General features: G+C 41.8%; 1 protein-coding gene across 3 annotated transcripts in view; it reads left to right on the forward strand.

The window, feature by feature from the left end:
- The first annotated feature begins 1629 nt into the window (after positions 1–1629).
- Positions 1630–24068, forward strand: part of LOC116945775 (engulfment and cell motility protein 1-like) — a 56342-nt gene continuing 33903 nt past the window's right edge. For all 3 annotated transcript variants that reach the window (XM_076069677.1, XM_076069678.1, XM_076069679.1), the window contains exons 1-8: positions 1630–2079; positions 6131–6171; positions 7321–7393; positions 8165–8215; positions 9254–9426; positions 12646–12748; positions 14641–14792; positions 19440–19518. In XM_076069677.1, coding sequence (XP_075925792.1) covers positions 2002–2079; positions 6131–6171; positions 7321–7393; positions 8165–8215; positions 9254–9426; positions 12646–12748; positions 14641–14792; positions 19440–19518 — 750 coding nt within the window. In that variant the 5' untranslated portion in view covers positions 1630–2001. The remainder of the gene's footprint in view (positions 2080–6130; positions 6172–7320; positions 7394–8164; positions 8216–9253; positions 9427–12645; positions 12749–14640; positions 14793–19439; positions 19519–24068) is intronic.

Raw genomic sequence — 24068 nt, forward strand, 5'->3', positions numbered from 1 at the left:
AACAAAACATGCTCTGATGATATGTATTGTATATTAAACTGATTGGACTACACTAGGAGACAGCTTTCTTTATGGCCTTGTCTCACCAGTGTCAGACCAGAGAACACCAAAAGGCGAACATTACAAAAGCCAATGCACGTATCAGAGCGTTTATAGCTTGTGGCGCTATTTGCATTTACAATTTTACAACTGTGTGAGCGGTGGCACATTGGTTAACACACTTCGCCTGTGCGCTCCCCCATCTGCGTTCACAGCAAAAAGGACTTGGGTTCGATTTCGGAATTGGGTGCGTTTCTGTATGGCGTTTGTATGTACGCAAACAGTTCTGCGTCTTCTGCCCCCTTGCAAAAATAACACACAATATTACTGGTATTGGCCAAACATCCCAATGCTGAAAATGACCTAAAAATACTCATATTGGTATGGCATGTGGCAACGTTGCCCCCAACTGCAAAAACTTAGCAGGACCCGCCTAATAACGACATGGGACTCAATTTGGCTTTTATGGGTAAACAAGGATGATAATAATATCAACAAACAGGGACTCCTCTACTTACGAACGAGTTAGGTTCCAGAGGTCCGTTCATAAGTCGATTTGTTCGTAAGTCCAACTTTACTCCTGTCGATTCCAAACACGTTGTACGGCATATGCACTGAACACGGGGAATGGCTTTAGAAGTTATATAATCTCTTATAGATGTATATGCCACTGGTTCTTCATGTTCTGCAGATGTAGATGCCACCACCTTGACGGAAAGTTGGGGGGCTGAGAAGTAATGAGGCATCATTGCATTGGGAAGACAAAGGGGGGATGGCGAGGGGCTGGAGCCAGGAGATCGATCGAATCCCCCGCACCACCGACGACTTCCGAAACGTCCATGCAGTGTAGCAGCGGAGTCCCAGCCGGGTCCGTGACAAAGAAGAACGCGCTGCCTCGGCCCCGCTCACTTGCCTAACTTGTCCAGACAAGTCCATGAACGTGGGGGTAGATTACACTTGTAATTGTAAACTTTTTGTGGCCAACTTTATGCTCGTGGACTGCTTTATTATAAAACTCAAACGACTGAGATTGAGTGAGTGCACAAATGTATCGTTTATTTAAAAAAAAAGCCTGTTTCCTCTAAGTTTAAATGCCAAATGCACGGGTTGCATTTTGCATTTGCATAATGGACATTTCTGTTCGGGATTCTCAAACCGAGCAGTACACTACACCACTTGTGTCAGGGATGGCCTCAAAACAATTACATAAAAGAACTACGTACAAAGTCACTGCAATAGGCCTCTTTGAGATGAGACGGCATGTGCTTTCATGTGCCGACGAACAGTGTTCCTCACATGGCAATAAAACCAATATACGTAACCCTTAGACCTGGAACCTGAAAAAATAAGGAACAATGCAAATGTAATCCGATTTTTTCATTTTTTGTACAGTAATTGGTTACCAGGCTGATGCTGTAACCTAACCTACACTTGAGATCCCAGCGTAAGAATGTGTGGCTGTCTGGATTCAATGCCAAATTCGTCTGCAATGGTATCAGCTTCCTGAGGCCACCCGTTCACCTCTGAAATGCAAGGTTTCTTCATTCGCTTCGCGTCTTTCTCTGTTACTAACCTTCCCCCCCCTCCTCCACCCCACTCGTTTCTCTCTTTGCAGTGTGAAAAGGACCATCTGGCTCAAAAAATTGCCTGAGAGCATAAACTTTTTTTGGCAAGACAACCATTCCCTATTTCAGCCAGCTCGTGGAGGGAGAGAAACGGGGAGGGAAAGGAAGGCGGGGGTGGGGGGGGTGTGCGGGGAAAGAAAAGCAAGGGGCAGAGTGAGGCGGGACACACAGACGCAGCTGGCCATTCAAACAAAGCTCGGAATTTTGATGGTGTGTGCGAAGACAAGGAGGGGAGAGAAAGGGCAGTCTCAGCAGAGGCATCCTTGGGGGTGCAGCACAACGCCGAGGCGAGTCGGTGGCTTGGGAGAGAGCGTGGGGAGAGGCCCGGGGAACGACGATGCCGCCTCCTCAAGACATCGTAAAGGTGGCCATTGAGAGGCCGGGTGCCTTTGCGCAGCTCATTGAGTTGGACCAGGTGAGCGCTCCCTCACTCTCCCTTTTGGGAACCCACGTCTTTTGCGCACCCGCCACAGCTTTTTCTTGCAGGATGTTCGTGGAATGATTATCAATGGTGCGGTGCGTACGAGCCTGCTGGTGTTTTTGTGAGCGCATGCATTGCCCCCCCCCCCCCCCCCCCCACATGTATACTTTGAGAAGTTTTTGTGTTCATGCGTGACAATGTTTGTGAGTGTCGGGAGTGAGTGCACTTGTGCACGCTTTGGCCAGTAACCCCCGCCTTCCCCTGTGCATGCTGAGACCAGTGCACCTGTGTGCAAGCCTCGAGAGAAGTGTAATTTTGGCGTTATACTGAGATTGTGTGGCTGAATGCTGTTGGCCTGTGGTTCGTCGCCTGTTGTCGGTTACTGCCAAAGAAAAGGACGGCTGATTACACATCCACAAATACAGGACTGTTCATTTATGTTCTCCCACAGTAAAACAAATTAAATACGTGTCATTGAATAAAAAGCAGCAATGGGGAAAAATGAACTGCTTTTAAAATATTGATAACAGATGAACAAACAGCAATGGAATGGAAACCAAGGGATGGATAAACGTATTGAAGAAACAGCCAAAGGGGATTTGAACGAGTAAAGCCAGGACACATGCAAGCATGAGATGTGAAGTGGTGGTACTGTGGCTAGCACGCTTGTACTGTGATGACTTGAGTTTGATTCCTAGCCATGGCCACCGTAAGTAGTGAATGATATATTAGCTGGGCGGTGGTGGTGCATGCTCATAGTCCAGCATAGTGGAGGTGAGAATTGATGGATCACACAAATGTTGTGAAACTACCTTTCAATAGACGTAGAAGTGCCATCCCCTGGCTTTCCAGGAGAAGGCAGTACAAAGTGTGGACTAATCTCCATCTGTCCTATCTATAAGGGACGGAGCGATGTCTCACACTCATATGTTGTTTTCTGGATGCCCTGGTTTCCTTCTGCGTGTAAACACTCAACAACTGGCTGAAAGCATCTTAATATATAGAGGACCATAGAGCTTGGGCATTTGTTGGCGCCAGCTCACTGCGTGGCTGCATTTCTCGCTTGTCTCTGGTTCCTTATCACATCTCTAAGTCGTTATCTCGTTTGAAGAGCGAGAAAACACTGTGCAGCACGTTACAAGGTAAAACAAATGTTATATTAGAATGAGTCCTGTCCTGTCCCCCCCTACTATTCACCAACATGGACTGACCAACGTGGTATGGTTAAAATGGTTAAAGAAAACCCACACTCATGTGGCATTGCCTTTATCCAATGGTGGATTACATTTTTTATTACACAATATTCCTATTTCGATTTAAAGCTTTCGTGACTGCAGGGATTAATTTTCTTGGTTCTTTCGGTAAAGTCACGTAGAATGGAAATAAAATAATAAAAATAAAACATAATAAAATAAAATTATAACGACGTTTCGGCCACAACAAAAGTAGCCTTCTTCAGGTGAAGGAACAGAACTGTCGGGACGACAGCGCTTCAATGAACGCTGCTAAGATTCGCAGCGTCGTTTAAGCTAGGCGGGAGAAGTAAAGCGCCTTGACAAAGTAGTTTACATATCAAACAGGAGAATTTAGCATTGAAATAGCTATGTTAAAGTGTTGGATCAGCAGGGTGTTAAAGTCAGAAATTAGCATGTAACTGGGAGATTAGCATGATGTTAATGTGAGGGATTAGCATGTGACTGGTCACGGAAATAGCTATGTTAAAGTCAGAGTTTACATATCAACAGAGACATTTAGTATATGGACTCTTAAGGACTGCAACTACCCAACTATCATACAATAAACCGATGTGAAAAAAACTATGTATAAACTACATCAATATAATAAATGTACTCAATATATTCTTCAATAAGTTGAGCTATTAACATAAAGTAACTGGGTATACACTACACTATATAATGACTGCCATATAGTAAACTAATAAAAAAACTAAAATATAAACTACATCAATGTTATCAATAAACTCTATATACTCTGCAATCAGCTGAGCTACTAGCAATAAGTCGTTATACATTACAATGCCATATGGCGAAAAAATGGGTGGTGTTTTTTTTTCAACATTAGCACCACGGAAAGCGACGAGCTTTGTTCAGACGGACGAGTCCATCGATGCTCGGAACGGAGGAGGGAGGTGAAACAGCCACGATGCGCTGCTCTGTCCTGTGTTGCGTTACAACTATATTATAAACTAGACTGCTATACATTGCAATGTTTTACCTTCCAATCTAAACTACATTGTATAATATCGTATACGATATTATACAACGTAGTTTTATGGTATTCATTATATTGTTTAGTGTATACCCAGTTACTTTATGTTAATAGCTCAACTTATTGAAGAATATATTGTGTACATTTATTATATTGATGTAGTTTATACTTCGTTTTTTCACATCGGTTTATTGTATGATAGTTGGGTAGTTGCAGTCCTTAAGCGTCCATATACTAAATGTCTCTGTTGATATGTAAACTTTGACTTTAACATAGCTATTTCCGTGACCAGTCACATGCTAATCCCTCACATTAACATCATGCTAATCTCCCAGTTACATGCTAATTTCTGACTTTAACACCCTGCTGATCTAACACTTTAACACAGCTATTTCAATGCTAAATTCTCCTGTTTGATATGTAAACTCCTTTGTCTAGGTGCTTTACTTCTCCCACCTAGCTTAAAAGACGCTGCGAATCTTAGCAGCGTTCATTGAAGCGCTGTCGTCCCGACAGTTCTGTTCCTTCACCTGCAGAAGGCTACTTGTGTTGTGGCCGAAACGTCGTGAGAATTGTATTTTATTATGTTTTATTTTTATTATTTTATTTCCATTTTACGTGACTTTACCAAAAGAACCAAGAAGAAGAATATTCCTATTGGTAATGGATCCTCCATTACCAATGACAGCCATAGTTTACCCCTATATCATCCTATTTACAGAATGGCCTTTTAGGACATTTAGACAGTGCTAATGGGAAACATTACAGCCCACAAATTGGGTGAAAACCCTCCATCTGTGTTGTATAAATGTAGCTGCGTTTGAAACTTTGAAGCATCTGGGTCCATCATGAAACTGACATATCAGCTGTTGCTTGTTTCCGAAGCATCATTGAAGGATTCGTTCATATCACATTTCATAATTGTCAAATTTGTCATGCTCTCACCCCTGAGCGAAAGTGATGCACGTCACTCCTTGTCTTGTTGCATGTGCTGTTCCTCTGGTGTATCGTAGCAGTCTATACCTTTGTATAGATTTGCTGTAGAGAATAGCAAGGAGAGGGAGTTGCGCAACCTCTCGCTGTGAAATGTTTCAATGGTGTTGCCAAACAAATGGAAATCATTCCATTGAAAGCAATAATACTACTAATCAGTGGTTCAATATGCCTGTTTTCTATAGATACTCAATAGCCCACATTTTCAGTGATTTCCTTAAATAATTTATATTGATTCACATAAGACACGTGTTTTCACAGGAGTTTTAATTATGGCCTCATAAAATTCGAACGGTACTTTTTTAAGTGTCTGCATTCAAATGCATCTGGAGATTCTGTTTAAGAGTAGCAAATACAAATTAGGAAGAGAGCTAATGGATGGGTGAGAGGAGCTAATGGGCATTGGTACAATAGAGAGGCAGTCGGTCATCAACGGAGGAAAAAAAGAGGTAGACTTGAGCCAGGCCTTGAAGGAGGTACACAGGGATAGTTTCGTGACGGCAGACGAGAATAAGCAATAAATATAGAATTGAAGCTTTTGTGACTGCATAAATTGCTATACTCATTGGTGACTTTACCGAAAAAACCAATGAGAATAAGCAATGTTTAATTGAGTGTCGGATAACTGGGATTTGATAGGGATGCCTTCGTTGATGGGAGTGAACATGAATAGATCTGAATGAGATGGTGGAGGTCAGTGAGTAATGCCATGTAATAACGTTTTGCTGGTGATTTTCCACCATTGTGTAACTCCAACAACAGCTTCTGGTGTTTACTGCTGGCATATGTTCATTTCTTAATTTGTGGTGTTTACTTCTTGCAGAAAAAGCCTCTTTCTGCAGTGATCAAGGACATCTGCTATGGGTAAGCAGTTCTGACATTTGAAAAATGATGCTGATTGTGTCGTCATGTTTGATATATATATTTGCCTTCTAAAATATATTTGCAGACTTAGTGGATCCCTGTGGAGTTGCACTGTTCAGAGGGTGCTCTGCATTCTACGCGAAATGGCAAAGTGTCAGCATAGTTTTTTTTCGTTAAAAGCTTTTCCAGAATAAGAAATGTCACTTGGTTTAATATGAATTGTGTAAAGTATAAAAACCCCATGCTGGCACAATTGGATAGCTCAGAAGAAGAATTTTTCTATACCCACGTCAAAGTTAATGGTTTGGAATTCTGCATTAGCTGGATTACTTGGTTTTGAGCACAGTTACTAATGACTTAACTTATAGTAGTATGGCATTGTATTATATTACACGGTTCTTAAGAAATTAAATTGGATTTGTTAATACTGGCAACCCACATTTCCTTTGGACATGTTCGTCCATCTGCCGTTACCAGCCAGCCAACAAAACTTGTAATCTTTTATAGTGCGCCGTCCCTCCCCACCTTTCTCTTGCCTTCAAGCATGCCTGGAAGACGGTGTTTAGGCTCACTGAGGCTTTCCTGGATAAATAAAAGATGATTATTGTTTTAAGTTAGCGTGACCGATCTTAAATAATTTGCCGACAGAAAGGCACTTCCGCTGTGTTGTTGCGTTGGAGTTCAGAGGCATTTTCCACCATGTTCACGCCCAATGACGTAACAGCTGGACAGGTGGAGACGTGTTCTCTGGGTAAATATGCATGTGGCTGTGGAAAAAAACAGAACAGTGCGTGTCAGGGATATGTTCTCAATATTCAGATGCATATGAAAAATATGGCCTTGATAAAAACGTTAGGACGATAACTTTTTTTTACACTGATAGAATGTTTAATACTGTACATCACGTCCGTGCTTTTCGTTGTGTTACGTGGCATCGGGTAACGTCACCTTTGTTAGCATGAAGACACACATAATTATCACGTGATGTAAATGTTCTGAAAATCCACTTTTTTTAAGAAACAACTCATTCTTTGCATCACGTGCATGACTATAAGGGTGCCCGATACAGCATTCTTGCTCTCGGCTAATGCTCCATTGCAGGGTTATCTGTCACGAGTTATCGCATTGCGATCTTATTATTTCACGCAGATGGAATATAAGCGACTCCGAAAACTACGCTCTGCATTATACAGATGGGAACCAGATGTACATTACTGAAAAGGTAACGCCGGTGATCCTGGCCCATGCATTAAATGGGCTCTAGTGGCTCCCTATAGGCCTCTTCGTCTCTGGAGCCACTGTGCACTGGGTTCACTTGTCTGACCTTCCGGTCCCTTCTTTCATGGCTAGGGCTGCTTCCTGTAGAAGGCACTGCGGCCAGCTGTTTTCCATTTTACAGAACAAATATTGAGAAAGTTATTAAATAAATAACCGTTGCCCGCATCGCCAACGCGCCACTCCGCAACCCCATATTTTCCTGGTGTTCATAAGTTGTACAAGTAATGCTTGCACTGTATTAGGCTTGTGTAGAGTAGCTTGTACTGTATCCTGCCCTGTGTTACTCTTCAGCAAAGATTAGATTATACCTTACAATGCACTCCTATCAGCGCAATGATATTTTGGTAGCAATATGATGAGGGAATACAATTAAAGTACTTTACTGCTTAATATAGCTTCCATTTATCTCTACTATTCATGCTAATGCAACTGCAGAACTGAGTAATGAAACAAAGATGGACAGATGAATATGCGGGCAAACTTGAAATAGCAACGAGATGAGGGAGCATTTGTGACTTTTTTTAGAAAAAGATCAAGAGATCACACAGCGTAGATTGTTTGTAAGATTGATGTTAATTGTGTGTGCTGGCTGGCTGCGGGATGTGAAGCATTGCAGATTTCAACTCTTTACATTTCAGTGCATAAAATAACGATCTTTGAAGAGCCACGTTTTCTGGAAGTGATTTATTATTATCTGTTTTGTGATTTGGTGCAGAATCGAAACGAAATAAAGAATGGAGCCATCTTGAAGTTGACAGACTCGGCAGTAAGTTTGATTATTTTGTGATTAGAATAATTAATCTGCAATTAGGTATGTTGTTTACTTGGAACATATCTAAGATGTATTTGTTTTTACTTAGTTATATATTTTTCTGTGAACATTTTAAAATGCTTTGATAATTTGGGGCGAAGATTTTTGCGCGCAGTGCGAGGTAAATGTATGTGCAGTTGCGCATGCAAATGTTCCGATAGCTACCAATGGTGCACGTTTATAATATTGGCAGATCGCGCATGGTGGGGTAAAGTGTGGGTACTCCCACCTCTTCAAAGACATCTGCCCAGAATGGCAGCATAAGCTGAATACCGTTTCAGAATCAGAATATTATATACTGGAGGAATCTGATGAGCTAAGCTGTTTTTCGCAGATTTTTAGAAAGTGGCGAGAGCAAGTAATTGCAGGGCTTTACCTCTGTCATTGGTGCGTCTTATGCTTTGACCCATGTACAAAGTACTTTTGTAATCAAAGACGGCACTGGCTTCTGCCCAGGCTTTTGGATTCTTTATTGTGGCCACCCAGGCAGGCTCAGTGGGATTGTTGGGCTCGTAATCCAGTTAATTCCTTACATTTACTTGCAGAGCTTGCATGTACTGCACTCAGTACATTTACGCAGACCCACACACACACACACACAACTCCTTTACAATCTCTTAATGGGCACAGAACCAAATGGACATGTACCTTCTGTGTTGCTCATACAAATGCATTTCCTGCAGGTGCCATATGCTGTTTGATGTGTCCGCGGCTGTATGTTTATACCTTAATTGTACGCGTACCTCTAAGCACATGTATTTTATTGCGTTCCTGGTGATTCGTCTTTTATCCTACGTGTGCGTTTACCTTGTCATTCTTGAGCTCACTCGTGTGCCTACCGACGTGATTAGCTCGTGTGTGTGTTGTGTGTGTTGTGTGTTGTGTGCGCGCTGGCGTTTGTCTACAATTCCTGCTTAACGTTTCTCGCCAACTTTCGCGGCGCCTGCCGGTGCGCGCCTGTCTCACGGTGCGTTTGTGCGCTCGCCCGTGCAGTCTAAAACCGCTCAGCTGCTGGTGGAACGGATCCGATCAACCCGGCCGGACGACCGACTGGACGCACTTAAGACGTTGGCCCGCCTCTCTGTGGACGTCACCTTTGCCTCCGAGTTCATCAAGCTGGACGGGATCGGACTGTTGACGCGCAGCGTGGAAACTGGCACCACCGAGTAAGCCGCGACCCCAAACCCTTCTCTGCGCTGCTTCGCGGAACCATTTTGGTCGTCTTTGTGCAAGCAAACCGTTCTCAGTCCTGCCAAGGAGGTTTGGTAGTTGTGCCAAGGACCCACGGGTTAGATTTAGCAAATTTGTTTTGTGGCTTTAACTGCGACTTTTGAACTTGACACGTAGGTCGTCACAGCCATGGGTTAGGCCACGTAATGATCAAATGTGTGATTAAGTTGCCCCCGCCACCTGTCCATAGCCAAACAAATTAATTGTATGCACCAATTAGTATATTTTCTGTTCACTGGAAAGTTCAAGAACAATCCTCGCAACCAAACTGACTGATGGTTGCTGATTGATTGTTCCTATTAATGTTTAAGTAGGCAGCAGTAAGGCCTGGTTCATTAATCTCGGATGTCCTGTGTTACTATATTAGCTTAATTTCTGAGAAAATTTGTTCCCAGTAACAATGTCATGTCCTTCTCTTAAAAAATGGCCTTGCAGAAATGTATAAACAAGGAAGTGGGTGTTGAGACAAGATACTGTGCTTAAAATATAACGTTTGCCTTGATAACAAATATATATTTCCGAGTTATCAAGGTCAAGATGTACTTTTAAGCAAATTACCTTGGTGAAATGAGAGAGTGAAACACCTCCAACACATACAAGTCATGTGTTTCCAGCTTTCCTTCCGATGCATACGTCTCTATCGCGTGTACTGCCGAGCATTTCTGAGTGTGCAGTTGACGCAAAGGGAAGTGAAAGGAAAGGCCGTATTCCCCATGTTGTTGTTCCTTGTGGTCAGCAGGATCACCCAATTAGTCATTTCCAGTAAACCTTTATCGAGTGTAATTTCTAAATATGTAGGCTGTAAAATTTTGACTTAACTTTCGTGACTGCAGGAATTCATATTCTTTGTTTATTTCGGTAAAATCACGTAGATAGAAAAATAATCACAAAAAAGAAAGTGAATACAAATGATAAAAAACACACTTATGTAGACTGTAGCCTGGTTCTTAATCTGAGTGTACTGGCAGTCTATAATGTAGACTGTAGCCTGGTTTTGATATAAAGCTTTCGTGACTGCAGGGATTCATATTCTTGGTTCTTTCGGTAAAGTCACGTAGAAGGGAAACAATAATAAAAAATAAATATATATAAATATATAAAATTTACTTATTTATTTTTATTTTATTGTTTCCCTTCTACGTGCGTTTACCGAAAGAACCAAGAATATGTAGCCTGGTTATTACATTTGGTGAGTACTGGCAATCTATAATGTAGACTGTAGCAATGGTTATTAAGCTGGGTGAGCATACTGGCAGTCTATAATGTAGACTGTAGCCTGATTTAAAGCTTTCGTGACTACAGGGATTCATATTCTTGGTTCTTTCGGTAAAGTCACGTAGAAGGGAAACAATAAAATACAATAAAAAAATAAATATATATTGCATATTCATTTTTTATTATTTTATTGTTTCCCTTACCGAAAGAACCAAGAATATGTAGCCTGGTTATTACGTTTGGTGAGTGTACTGGCAGTCTATAATGTAGACTGTAGCAATGGTTATTAAGCTGGGTGAGCGTATTGGCAGTCTATAATGTAGACTGTAGCCTGGTTCTTAACCTGAGTGAGCGTACTGGCAGTCTATAATGTAGACTTATTCTTGGTATCTTTCGGAAATAAAAAAACAAACCACGACGTTTCGATCACAAGTGATCGTCTTCAGGAGGAAAGAGGGGGAAGGTCACCGAAGGCAACAGTTTTTAAAGGTTTCAAATAATGGTCGTGGCACAAGCGCTCCGACGGGGCAACGAAGTGGGCGGGGTATATGTGCCCCAGGGCTTGTGCCACGCCCATTTTTGAAACCTTTATAAACGGTTGAATTCCCCCTCTTTCCTCCAGAAGACGATCGCTTGTGATCGAAACGTCGTGGTTTTTTTTATTACCGAAAGAACCAAGAATAAGTCTACATTATAGACTGCCAGTATGCTCACTCAGGTTAAGAACCAGGCTACAGTCTACATTATAGACTGCCAATACGCTCACCAAAATTAAGAACCAGGCTACAGTCTACATTATAGTTTGCCAGTACACTCACCGAGGTTAAGCACTAGGCTATAGTCTACATTATAGACTGCCAGTACGCTCACCGAGGTTAAGAACCAGGCTACAGTCTACATTATAGACTGCCAGTACACTCACCGAGGTTAAAAAACAGGCTACAGTCTACATTATAGACTGCCAGTACACTCACCGAGGTTAAGAACTAGGCTATAGTCTACATTATAGACTGCCAGTACGCTCACCGAGGTTAAGAACCAGGCTACAGTCTACATTATAGACTACCAGTAGACTCACTCCGATAAAGAACCAGGCTACAGTCTACATTCGTGTTTTTCTAGTTTTTGAATTATTTTTTATTTATTTTATTTGTCAAATTTGTATTTTTCTATCTACGTGATTTTACCGAAAGAACCAAAGAATATATATATGGGTATATATTAAATTAAATCTCATCACCAAACTTTGTGAACATTTGCACCTAATTCGATTTAAATTTGTGAACAAGGCTTAAGACCCCAATGGGGCTCTGGTAGATTAAAAGTACAATATGTGCAATGTGGATTTACAAAGCATCTAAATGTAACATTTGAAGACGCTGTACAGAAAGATTGTAAGTATGTACTTTAGAGGGAGCAGTCAGTTATAGCCAGAGGGATAAAGGGAGGCCTTGAGCCTGGACTTGTACAAGGGCAGCCCGGACACCTTTCTGACAATAAAATAACAAGATTCATAATTAACCTCGCCATGTATTCAAAGACAATGGTCTTTCATCATACATGGAGAGTGGATTCTTATGGTTGGAGGTCATACTTTTTTTTATACTGCACTACCATGACATTGTTGAAGACGGTTGACGTTTTACTTTTAAGTTGTTTTCATTGATGCATATCGAGTATCATGCACATCCTTAAACAGTCAAAGTTGGATGTATAAATTGGTTTAAATAATATATCCATGCTCCTTGCGAGCCACGTTCGATGCAGTACTCGGCCTGCTGTACATTTCCCGCACCTCCGATGAGCAGGGTTGGCTACGTACGGTGCGAAAGCAGTTCATCTATACGTAAATACTTCAGTGGATTACCAGGCCATTATTATTGAGGAAAGAATGGTGGTTCTTGCATTAACAAAATCTTAATGCTTGTTTCTGACTGCAGTATTGGGGAGAACCTGGCCTATACCCTGACTGCATTTGTGGAATTGATGGATCACAGCATTATGTCCTGGGAATCCTTCACCCAGGGACCATTTGTTAAAAAGGTAAGGTATCTTTGGTCAATATTTCGACCACTATAAATATGTTGCGGGTGTTTATAACAAAACTGAGTCTTTGGGGTATTTTTTTTAGCATTGAGTAAATGCACCTTTTTTAGAAGGCTTTTGATTGTTAATGCAGTCCTAGTGAATTGTATTTTACACAATTGTGTTTAAAAAAAAAACTATAATTATAAACATTACTCGGACACAAATACTGCTCAAATGTCAAGAGGCCCTTTAGAAATTGATTGACCCATGTGATGAACAAGACGCATGAGCGCGTTTGCTTTTTCTCCCATTTATATTTAAATTTTGCTGTCATTTGCATTCGGAGCTAGCAGTGAACAGGGTCTCTTTCACCTTGTGTCTGGCAAGTACCCCAGAAGACGATGTCATGGAACTACCCCATAAGTCCGTGATATAAAAATGTATATCCACACAAGGTTGATTAAGACCATCTTTGTATGCTCCGCAAAAAAAAGTGCCGCACTGCAATCAACAGACTGCGTTTTTTAAACCTGATTTTATATCGAAATACTAATATACAAATATGTACGTAATGCAAAAAACTGAACGCATTCATGAATACCACTGCCTTTAAGGAGTATATAGTAGTTGATCTTTTCGACCTTGGACCTTCTTCATAGCACATAAAGAAGGGCCATTGCCAGAAGAAACAATGTTACCCAAAACATTACCTAATATATACCTTTCCTTTTAAGGCAGTGTTGTTGATGAATGCTGTTGAGTTTTTTTGTTATTTGTGCTTGTGCACTGCTGCCAAAAAAGTATCACCAAATATGTCCATATATATAAACCAGGCTTGCGGTAGGTTGTGGATGGAATCATTTTGAAGTTCCTACCTTCTGGTGGCGCACTGTACTCTTGTGTTGATTCAGCTGTTGGAGGCGCAATGATGTGCCGCGTGTTTGGCCGCGGGAAATTGGTTGGACGTGCGTGGCTGTGTGAAAGAAAGCGAGATGTGCTCAGCTGTCAAATAACGCCACTGTGTTTGTAGGAAATCTGTGAGCCTTGCGAGTCTCTCGTGAGGTGTTTTAGTGTGGCTTCGAAAATGATGGACCGTTTGTTCAGCTGCAGATAGACGACACATTTTTGGTCTCAATGGGAAGCAATGTGGAATTCTGGCTTACTATTACATTGTATAACAATAATATCCTTAGAAAGGAATGCTTTAACTCCTTTCATAAGAGTGCTGCTCTGCGAATGTTTGAACTATTACTTTTTTAAGAAAAGTAACGCCGAGAGAGAAACCCAACACATAAGAGCGGGAAACACTCATACGCTATACAAATTGAGCAGCCGTCTTAACTACTATTCTGCCTATTGCGTCCCTCTTGTAGCCCAGAGGGTAAGGCACATCATTCACATTATGGTACCTGCTCGATGGACAAACCCCTATGTCACTAGCTGTGGTTTACAGGTGTGCACCACAGTGCCCAGCTGGGAACAACTTTGAGAGGTGACGTATCTCATTTTAACGGGTGCTCACGAAGGGGTTCACAAATACAGTTATAGCGGAGAATTAGACTTACACGGCTGCCGTGGTGTAACGGTGAGCATTCTGGACTTAAATTCCCGCCTCCATCTCTCCAGCAGTGTAAACAAATTAATGTTCTGCAGTCTATCGGTAGGCCGTGTGTGGTGGGGTAAAGTGTGGGTATTCCCATCACTTCTACGATACACATCACCAGAAAATGGGAGCGTAAACAATCCCGGTCCTTGAGATCTACTCAGTTTCTCTGGCCATGGCACTAGCCAAAATGTATGCCGTTCAGTTTCATTGTGCTCCCTTGCTTTGCAGCACTTTGTCCCTGTGGTCTGTTAGGCTAAACAGACCCGTGTGTCCTCGCATGCTTTTCGTGATGCCACGCCAGGTGGTGTGCTTTGCTACCCGGTCGACAGCGGACGCCACCGTGCTGCAACGCTCGCTCGCGATCCTGGAGAGCATGATTCAGAGTGGGAACGCGCTGTCCCTGCACGTGGCCTCCGAGATCTCCATCCAGCAGCTGCAGCCACATCTCTCCGTGTGCGTACGCGTCCAAGCACGCACCCCCCCCCCCCACCACCCTCCAATCCCTTCACATCTCGTCTCCTCTACTTTGTGATGCATGCTATCAAGTAATGCATGTGGAGAAGCTGGAATTTTTTTTTGTATGACATTGGTTACTTTACAGGGAGCACAATTACACGGAGTCTAGGATTGCAGTTGCAAATGGACTGCACCAAATTGCTACTGTAACGAGAACACTGGAGTGGTTTTTTTTTTCCCGCACTGGCCCAATGCTGTTTTACCTCCCAATATCTCAGTTGAATCGCTGGCGTGTGTGGGGTACTGGTCGTTGCTTAATTGCTCGTCCTTTACTTAATTTCTCGAGAAAATCGACGTTATTCGTGCTGAACGTGGAGTGTTGAAGATGCACTGATGCAACCTTAGAGTGATTTCAAGCATCCGAGCACCAAACCTTGCCTCGAACAGGTGCAGAAGAATCGCTGAACAAAGCATTTCCTCCATGATGTAATTCGATTAGCTTTTGCAGATACAGAATTGGATTCTCAGCTCCTCAAAAATACATGCGAACAATGTTCAGGTAAACAATTATTATTATTATTATTGAAACATAGTCATATTCTACTTTCATATGTAACTTAATGCACTGTATTTAATCTTTATATGTTTTAGCAACGGTTTAGTGGGTACAAATTATATGAGGTCAGGGGTCAGCTCGCCTCACCCTCTCTCCAGGGACAAAAAAAAATCAGTTGTGTTTTGTGGAAAGTGACCGGTGAATTTCCTATGGAGAGAATGCCTGACTGCCCTCCCCGTGCGCGATGTGGAATGTCCACTGCTGCCAAACAGAGATTAGCACAACACAATACTCCGTTCTCTGTACGGTAAGTCCTCGCTTTAAAGCGCGTTACTACGCATTTTCGCTCCAACTCTGTTCTTCTGTGGGGGATCACTTTTCGCGCAATGCGGAACGCGCGCCCATATAACGTGGTTTCTGAGCGGCCCGATCACATTACGAGGCATGATAAAGTACGTGGCGGTGTACCCTCATCTCAGTTCTCCATCCCACAATGGGATGACTGGAGGCTGACCTTAGTGCAAATGAGATTCAAATTATCATTGTTTTTTTTGTTACTTATGCACTGTAATGTATACAGTAATTATTTGCTTAACGCGCCACTTTTTAGTAAGACGTGTACCGTGTTACATGAGGAATTACTGCACTTAAATGTAAAGCTTTCATCTGTATGGGTTAACGATTACGATTTTACCCATACTAAGCAGCGAGGTGGAGAATGTGGGTAACAAAGTTTAATTGTTTAACGGTACAGGTCAAAATACAGCTGTCAGTTAATCATCATCACAGGCCATGCTCAATTGTTGATTGCAATCTCTTCTTACATGATCTATTATCCTCTACATTAATTTTATTCATGTTATGATTAAACCATTAAATGATCAAAACCTATTCTAACGCTTAAAATACATGCATACGTTTCTGTGCCTGAGAGTATTTTTCTTCTTATATATTTCATGTAATTGGGTTGGGTCAACCTTAAAGCCACCTAATTATTCTACACTCACTCCAGAATTATAATTGTGTTGCATAAAATATCGACCTTGAGCTTGACAATTAATGATCACATCACATCGAGGGGTGAATATTTACAGCCAACACTCACTCCTCCTTCTCTGGTCTGTTCGCATGCCTCTTTTACACACTCTCTCCTTTGCGCCTACCATTGCATTAACAGTTTATAAGTCTTGTTCATTGGGCATTACGTTGAGTACGTAAAGGATAACATACCAGCACTGTTATTTACTGAACCCCCCTGGGCTGGTGTATGGTGCAGTGAGTTGGGGTTATAGAGCTGCCTGTAGCAGGTTTACACCACAGCCTTGGTGACCTTATCTTATATTGTGCCTTTGTCCAAGGCGCTTTGCAAGAGTCATGAGTGGTACAATTAGGCTAGCTATAAGTGATACTGTAAATATGGATGGGGTATGGGGGAGTGGGATTTTAGTGGGTACGGGAATTACGGGGCTACCTAGGGATGGAGGGACAGATGGGTCAGGGAGAAGAGGTGGGTCTTGAGAGAGGAGCTGAAACTAGACAGGGAGGAGGGTGCTTCTCGCTTAATGTGGAGGGGAAGTTTGTTCCAGTACAAGGGGGCAAGTAGGGAAAAGGAGCAGAAACAGGATTGTGCACAAGGAGAGGGGGGAAATCATTCGGTGTAGGAGAGATTGAGAGTGGAACGGGCGGGAGGGTCCATGATACGAGACAAGGGAAGCGAGGTACCGTCGGGCAAGGCCATAAAGAGACCTGGGACTTGTTGGCTGTAGATTACTCGCAGAGAATGACTCCTTCCTCCCCGCGCGTTTCCACCTCCCCTAAGCTGTCGCTGAGCTCTGTGATTTAATATGAGAGGGCATAAGCAAACTATGCTGAGCTCACATGAATTATAAGTTTCCCCTTAAGCCAGCGATGGGGTGGTCTGTTATAAATTATGTACGGTAGTTATAAATTGTGCAGTGAAATTCAAAAGTAATGCGTAAAGAAGCTCATCGAAACGTTTAATGGTTTTGGGTTTTATTTGTGGATAATGAGTAAGTGTGAAGTAGGGTGTATAATCGGAAGGGGGTTTTTTTTCTCAAAATACAGTGGTGCTGTAGTTATTAATACTGTCGTTCACAACACTGCATTATGCCTGATAGGATGGATGAATTGTCAGCATTTTTATAATGTTTTTTCTTGCGATGGAGATCAGTTTATAGAAGCGTGGTTGGTCACGTCTATATTTGTCTGGGTAATTAATTATTACGAAAAAGACAAATATCGATTTTCGTGATGTGTGACTTTTGCAGACTATAAAAAGCCATTTGGTTCAATGGAAACATACCACCCAAGCACACGAAAACTAAGGCCTTGACAAAAATCTATAGAAGTGATAAAAACCATTGATGAAGATGGAACAGCTGCACGAATTTCATAAATAAAGACACAAAATACAAATGGGACGATTAGTCGAGCGAGGAGATACGCTCTCACCAAGCCTATTCACAGCAACGTAAGGGAGGGATTTTCTAAAAATTGGATCGGAGATATGAAAGCAATAAAGTTCAGCGGTAAATGAGTATCCATCTCTGGTTGCTGTTGACGCGAGTCCTTGGGAAATTATTCCAGAATTTCACGAATAAAAAAGGCTGCGGAGTGGGTAAAGATAAACATGAGCAAAACATGTGTTTGTGTACACGCAAAATAATTGTTGGAGGGACGCAACTGGGAAACACAACAGATTGTACATATATATGTCTTTGGGACAATTACAGGAGGACCGGGATCATAATGACTAAATAAAGAGGTGAGATAGAGCTGGGTTGGCCACTTTTGAAAAAAATATATATTTTTAATGAAAGTAAGCGTACTAATGTGCCTAAAGAAGGCAATTTAATGCCAGTGCAATATCAAAACTGTTCCCAAGTTAAAAACAAAATACGTCTAATCTCCTGAATGCAGACACTGAATGTTAACTTCACGACAATTTGCTAAATCCTGGGTAAATAAAGCTTGAATGCATTGAAGTGGCTTTCCCATGAGAAAAATTACGTCAACATTGCTACGTTTTATCTTTTTGCGGAATGTAATTTTAGAGAAATACGTTGATATAAATATTTCAACATTTTTGGCTTCTCTCTGACACTTTTGTTCAAATCTGCTCTCAGTTATTTTTTATTAATGTTTCCTTTATGTTCACGCAATTTCCTGAGAGTGCTCTAACTCACATACAACACCGTCTTTGCTCATCCTTTGTAACTCTCCTAACATTGCCATTGCTGCCACTTGAGGTTTTATCACACAGAAGTGGTTATTGGTCTCCCTTGCAGCACTTTATTGAAAACTAAAAGAGGCAGGCTGGCTGGCTGGCTCGGGGAGCTTACCCCGTTGTCAGAGCTGAGCCAGTGTACAGCTGATATCCAGGGTTCGAAACCAGGCAGCCATACACATTAAAACCAGGTTTGCCAATATAGCGAGTTGGTACTCTCAGCCTAGATGTCAATGGCTGCACAACAACGTCATTGCATTCGTTTTTTTTCCACTCACTGTTGGTTTGATTGACACGTTTTGGACGCCCGTTGTAAGTTAAAAGTTCTCGAGCGTGGATAGAGAGGCTTATTTCACTAAGTTCAGAAGTAAATATAAAACGTTTTCTCCGAGGGCAGTCGAAGCCCCACCTGTCGTCCACCAGGCCACCAGCCCCCTCAAAAGCAAAACATTTGTGCGTAAGCGAATTTGCGGTCACGGTAAATGTATGTAAAGCTGAAAATGCTCACTTTCAGTACGCGTACAATTTGAGTTTTTTTGAAGGGTTTGTCTCTTTCTACGCCAGTATCGCTATCCCTTGCATGAGTTCCGATTACCAGTCAAGGCTAACATTGGCAAGTGATATCTGATGAACCGATCGTGTTTCCCTGCCTTCACTAGCCTGCACTGACCAGCAGGGTGAAGTATAATCAACCCCCGTGACAGAGACTGCACGGGGGGGGGAAGTCTTCATCCATCCGTGGATTGACAAAGAAGTACATCGTTTTAATCATTATAAATTATTAAAACTACGTGCAAATTATAATTTGTTGTAAATCTTTCCATTTATTTGTGTGTTGCAGGTCTAATCAGGAAATTCAGATATACACAATCGCTGTCATCAATGCCCTGTTCATGAAGGCGACTGCGGAGAAGAAAGTGGTAAGTGAAATAAATATGACTTATCAAAGTGTAATTTGTAGGATTATGTTGTGGCAGTAGCCAGTGAACGCACGTTCGGACGACAGATTGAGCCCAACCTTTCAGGGACGTTCAAGATTGCACCATGTTGTTCACAATAGTTTGCCATTGTGTGCCAGCGACTTGTGTGAAATTAGACTCCTGCTTTGACAGTCGAGCACCCTGAAGAGTAGATAGCCAGCTGATCTTAAGCCTCTGCCCTCTAGCCTCATTGCCACACAAATGCCCTTTTGTGTCAAAAGCCCAAGCTCTTGCCTGCGAGGTGCACTCGAGTGCATGGGCCTGTGCAGAGATGTGCCCCCACGGCCTCCCAAGCCTCCGCATGTCTCTGATATCTGCCGATGAGTAATGCACCGGGCTGCTTTGAAAGCGCGTGGCACAATGCGAAATGTGTGCTGAGCACAAGGGGCGGTCGTGTTGAGCTGGTCAGATGTTGCACACTCGCTGCCTTTGTTCCAGCAAGTCTGTGTCGCGGCGGCTGGCTATGGCCAGCGTTAAAATCAGAGCCGAGCGTGTGGGGCGGGCTCTTTTTACATTTCCCTCCCAAGGTAAACTTTTAAGCGCTTGATTGATGTGCAAGTGGCAAGACAATTTTTTGTCAATATTTGGCAAGAGAGAGAGAGAAGGCCAAATCACAGGAAATTGCCTTACCGCCAGCACACGCATCAGGGACTTGGGTTCGGTAATTTTGTGTTGTCAAATAGGCCTGAATAAGCGTGAACCTATTCCGTGACTGGCCTCCATTACCCTCGGTAGCCCTGCCGGTGGGGGTATCGCACAAGGCGATCTCACGCGTGGATCCTTCCAATCGCATTTGCAAGTCACTAAAAATAGAGGCTTGCACCATAAAGTACAGACAACAAGGAATAGGATTGTAAGCCTCGGTTATTTGAATATGCCTTACCTTATTATACAGTAGATCACCGATTATCCGGCAGCTTCGGGTGCCGGATTGTTTTTTTTAAATGCCAGATAATCACATCTTTATTTAAAATAGCTTATTTATGCACATTCCTGCAAAAATAACATTTTAGCTGTTGCGTGTATAGTTTTTTAAAATGTTTTAAATGTATTTACTGTATGAAATTGGCATTAATAAACATACAAAGAGACGCAAATATATATCCTAGTGTAAAAAGTTACTGTATTTACTGTACCATACTTAGCACTCTAATCTCGAAGACTTATGCATGGGGTGATGTACGTTGTACTCCGCTCTTGTTTCAACATGATTGAGTTTGACAATCACCAGACTGGTTACATCCTTTGAAACGGTTTTAGCGGTTTCGCCGGATCGGCCTGGGACTGTTGGAAGCAGCCGGATAATTGCGCGCTGGATAATCTATGACCAACTGTATATTTAAGTACATGACAACATTTTCAAGTTTCAACTGCAGTGAACTTATTTTGTCGAATAGCTTCTTGCTGTCTCTATTGTTTTGTCAATACACAAATTACCCCCTGATCCAGAGATTAATTACAAACTTCCAAATAATGAGAGTTATGGTGACAGTTTAGTTTTTAGTGTTAAAACACGAAACAGTGCTGGGGATCACGTATAACAGATAAGATTAGTTATTTTACTGCAAATAATGTCAGAAAAACTCTTCTTATCAGCAGTTTTTTTTCTCATTTGTAATGTAGTTTCTTGATTTCGACACGATAAGAAGAGCTAGAAATCATGTTGTCTATGAGATATTTACACTTTTCTGCATATTCGATGTGGCCCAAGGGGAAAAAAAACGCATAAAAGCCATTCAGGATTACCACCTACAAAATAGCCCTGCACATTAAGCAAACGTATAATAGACTTAACCAACATTACATGATAATTGTTTTCATTTTACCAGTAATCTTGACTTGTGCATAACCAATACATTTGCATTGTCAGTGGTGTAATATTTCACGCTTTTAAGGCCCAATTCCCCATTGGATGTAATCTTCAGTGGCTTCGAATGAGGCACGTGAACGGAGAAGTGCACTCATCACTGCAGTGGGAATTGCTCTGTTGAGCGAACCTAGCAGCACGTAGTAGCCCGTCAGCCTAACCTTGGAGGAACACTTCAGCTGTATTGAGGGGCATGTTGTACCCTTGGCACGCGGTATTAACTGCCCCCCCTCCCCCCCCCCACAGAATCTCCAGGAATGCACCGTTGTTTTGAGTGTTCTCCTTGGCTTGCTACACTGAGTGCATTTTGACCAATGTCATCACCATTTTGAACCCAGGAGACATGCCGACTGCCTTTCAAAACAAACCACCTCATTGTGCTAGTTTATATTGCTGGTGTGTCTGACTTTTTCCCATGCTGGGCATTCCCATGGGAAAAGAAACCTCAGCTTCTTTGGCCCAGCTGCGAAACATGACCAGTAGAGTGGGAGTTATGGGAAATGTCCCAGTGAAGAGGCGGTATGAATTTTTTCACCACTGTTATATGTTCCTCTGCTGCCTTCCTGTAAGTGGCTCAGAGTTACTACAAATACTTAACTTGCTGTGAATACCGAATAAGTAAAGAAAGGTTAACGTTCATATAAATGTGTTTCAATGATGTTTTTATTTCTACGGCAGTAACAATATCTTTTTTGTTACCGCCACACAAACGTTTTTTTGGAGGATTGGACGTTTTCCCGGGACTGAAAATGCCCTTGAGAAATGTCATCGTATTTAGGGTATATTCATCGACAACCTTATTGATATTGGAAGAGAGTATTTGTTGACTGACCTCATTTTAATAGTTTACCTTGTCTGCCAGCAATACACTCCGTATTTGCTGCGGATGAGTGGAATTGATCAAGAATCAGGCAGCGCATTTGAACTTTTGCGTTTTGTTACGAGTACCAAACCTAAGGAAAATAATTTTTAAGATCCAAAGCGAAAATCTATCTCTTTTTTTTCTTGCCAACAGAAAATATATTAAATAGTGTGTAGGTAATCTTGGGCTGTTAATATACATGGTGCACGACATTTGTATGTTTTTATGTACATTTAGTTACATAAATTATAAGCCTGTAACAATTCACCCTTGCAGAGATGCAATTAATTTTCGTGATTCGGTCAATATTTGATTTGAGGACCCATTAATTTTTCATCTCGTTTTTACCATCTCGTTTGTATTGTTCCTGATTTTTTTTATCAGTTTCGTTTTGTGTACATTTGTGTTCTCTTTTATGATAAATGTGAGTTTCACATGATATGCATAGATGGTAAATAACAATTTCTCTCACGCACACATCCTGCAGTTTAAATTTCGATTTAAAGCTTTCGTGACTGCAGGGCTTCATATTATTGGTTCTTTCGGTAAAGTCACGTAGAAGGGAAACAATATTATAAAAAAACAAAACATATGATGTAAAATTTTAAATAAAACATATGTTTCATTTTTTATTATTTCCCTTCTACGTGACTTTACCGAAAGAACCAAGAATATGAATCCTGCAGTCTGTGATGCAGCACAGCATATAGACTAGAGGTATGCAGTGCGCATACAGGCACTGAAATGTGACCAAGCACGTTCGTGCCAGATTCCTCCAGTTATAAGTAAATATTCCAACTTCTTTGGTTCTTTCGGTAAAGTCACGTAGAATGAGAATAAAATAATAAATTGATAAAATAAAATAACACAATAATATTCTCACGACGTTTCGGCCACAACACAAGCGGCCTTCATCAGGTGAAGGGAGCGAGACTGTCTGGTAGGACAGCGCTGTCCTAGGACAGCGCTGTCCTTATCAATTTATTATTTTATTCTCATTCTACGTGACTTTACCGAAAGAACCAAAGAAGATGAATCATTGCAGTCACGAAAGCTTTAAATCGAAATTTAAATATTCCAATTCTGGATCCCACGCGCTGCGAGCGCATGTAAAGTCAATGCGATGAGCTGGAGAGGTGCGCGCATTGACCCAGGTGGGAAACGGCTTTCCCAAGATAGCGGGGCCATTCCTTGCACTTTGGTTGCACACCGGCTCTGGAATGTGCAGTTCTTATACGTGAGCTGTCACGGCCCAAGCAACGCTGCTCTTGAATAAACGCGAAGACTAATAGGTATTTGTGTCTACAATAAACTGTGAAGTGAGATGGTTTACTTAAAACAGCTGGTCGCTATTTACTGAAAGCCGTTAGTGTTAAATAGCCTGACTAATGCGTCTTGGGTAAATCGGCAACTTTATTGCCATCAGGATTTATGCTTGAATTTGCTGTGCAAAGAAAATGATGTGAACAGAAATATATGAAAATGCTCAATAAAAATTGATCTGCACAATAGATGCAAGCGTTTATATCCACCCCTGTTCATTGTAGTGCATGTGAGATAATTGGGCTAATACAAAGCATAGTCGAATATTTTTGTTGTCATATAAAAACACTTATTTCAAGTTCAATTTTGCTCTAAAACTACACGGAGCTGTGCATTGGTGTTGGTAAAGTGGAGTGGTAGGTTTTGTAGCGGCTTGTGTAGGATTTTTTTTTATATTTCCTGGAAACACGTGAAGTGTCCTTGAATGGGCACATGGTT

This window comes from Petromyzon marinus, chromosome 25 (genome assembly GCF_048934315.1).
Source record: "Petromyzon marinus isolate PM22_M1 ecotype Great Lakes invasive population chromosome 25, UKy_Petmar_22M1.pri1.0, whole genome shotgun sequence".
Taxonomy (NCBI): domain Eukaryota; kingdom Metazoa; phylum Chordata; class Hyperoartia; order Petromyzontiformes; family Petromyzontidae; genus Petromyzon; species Petromyzon marinus.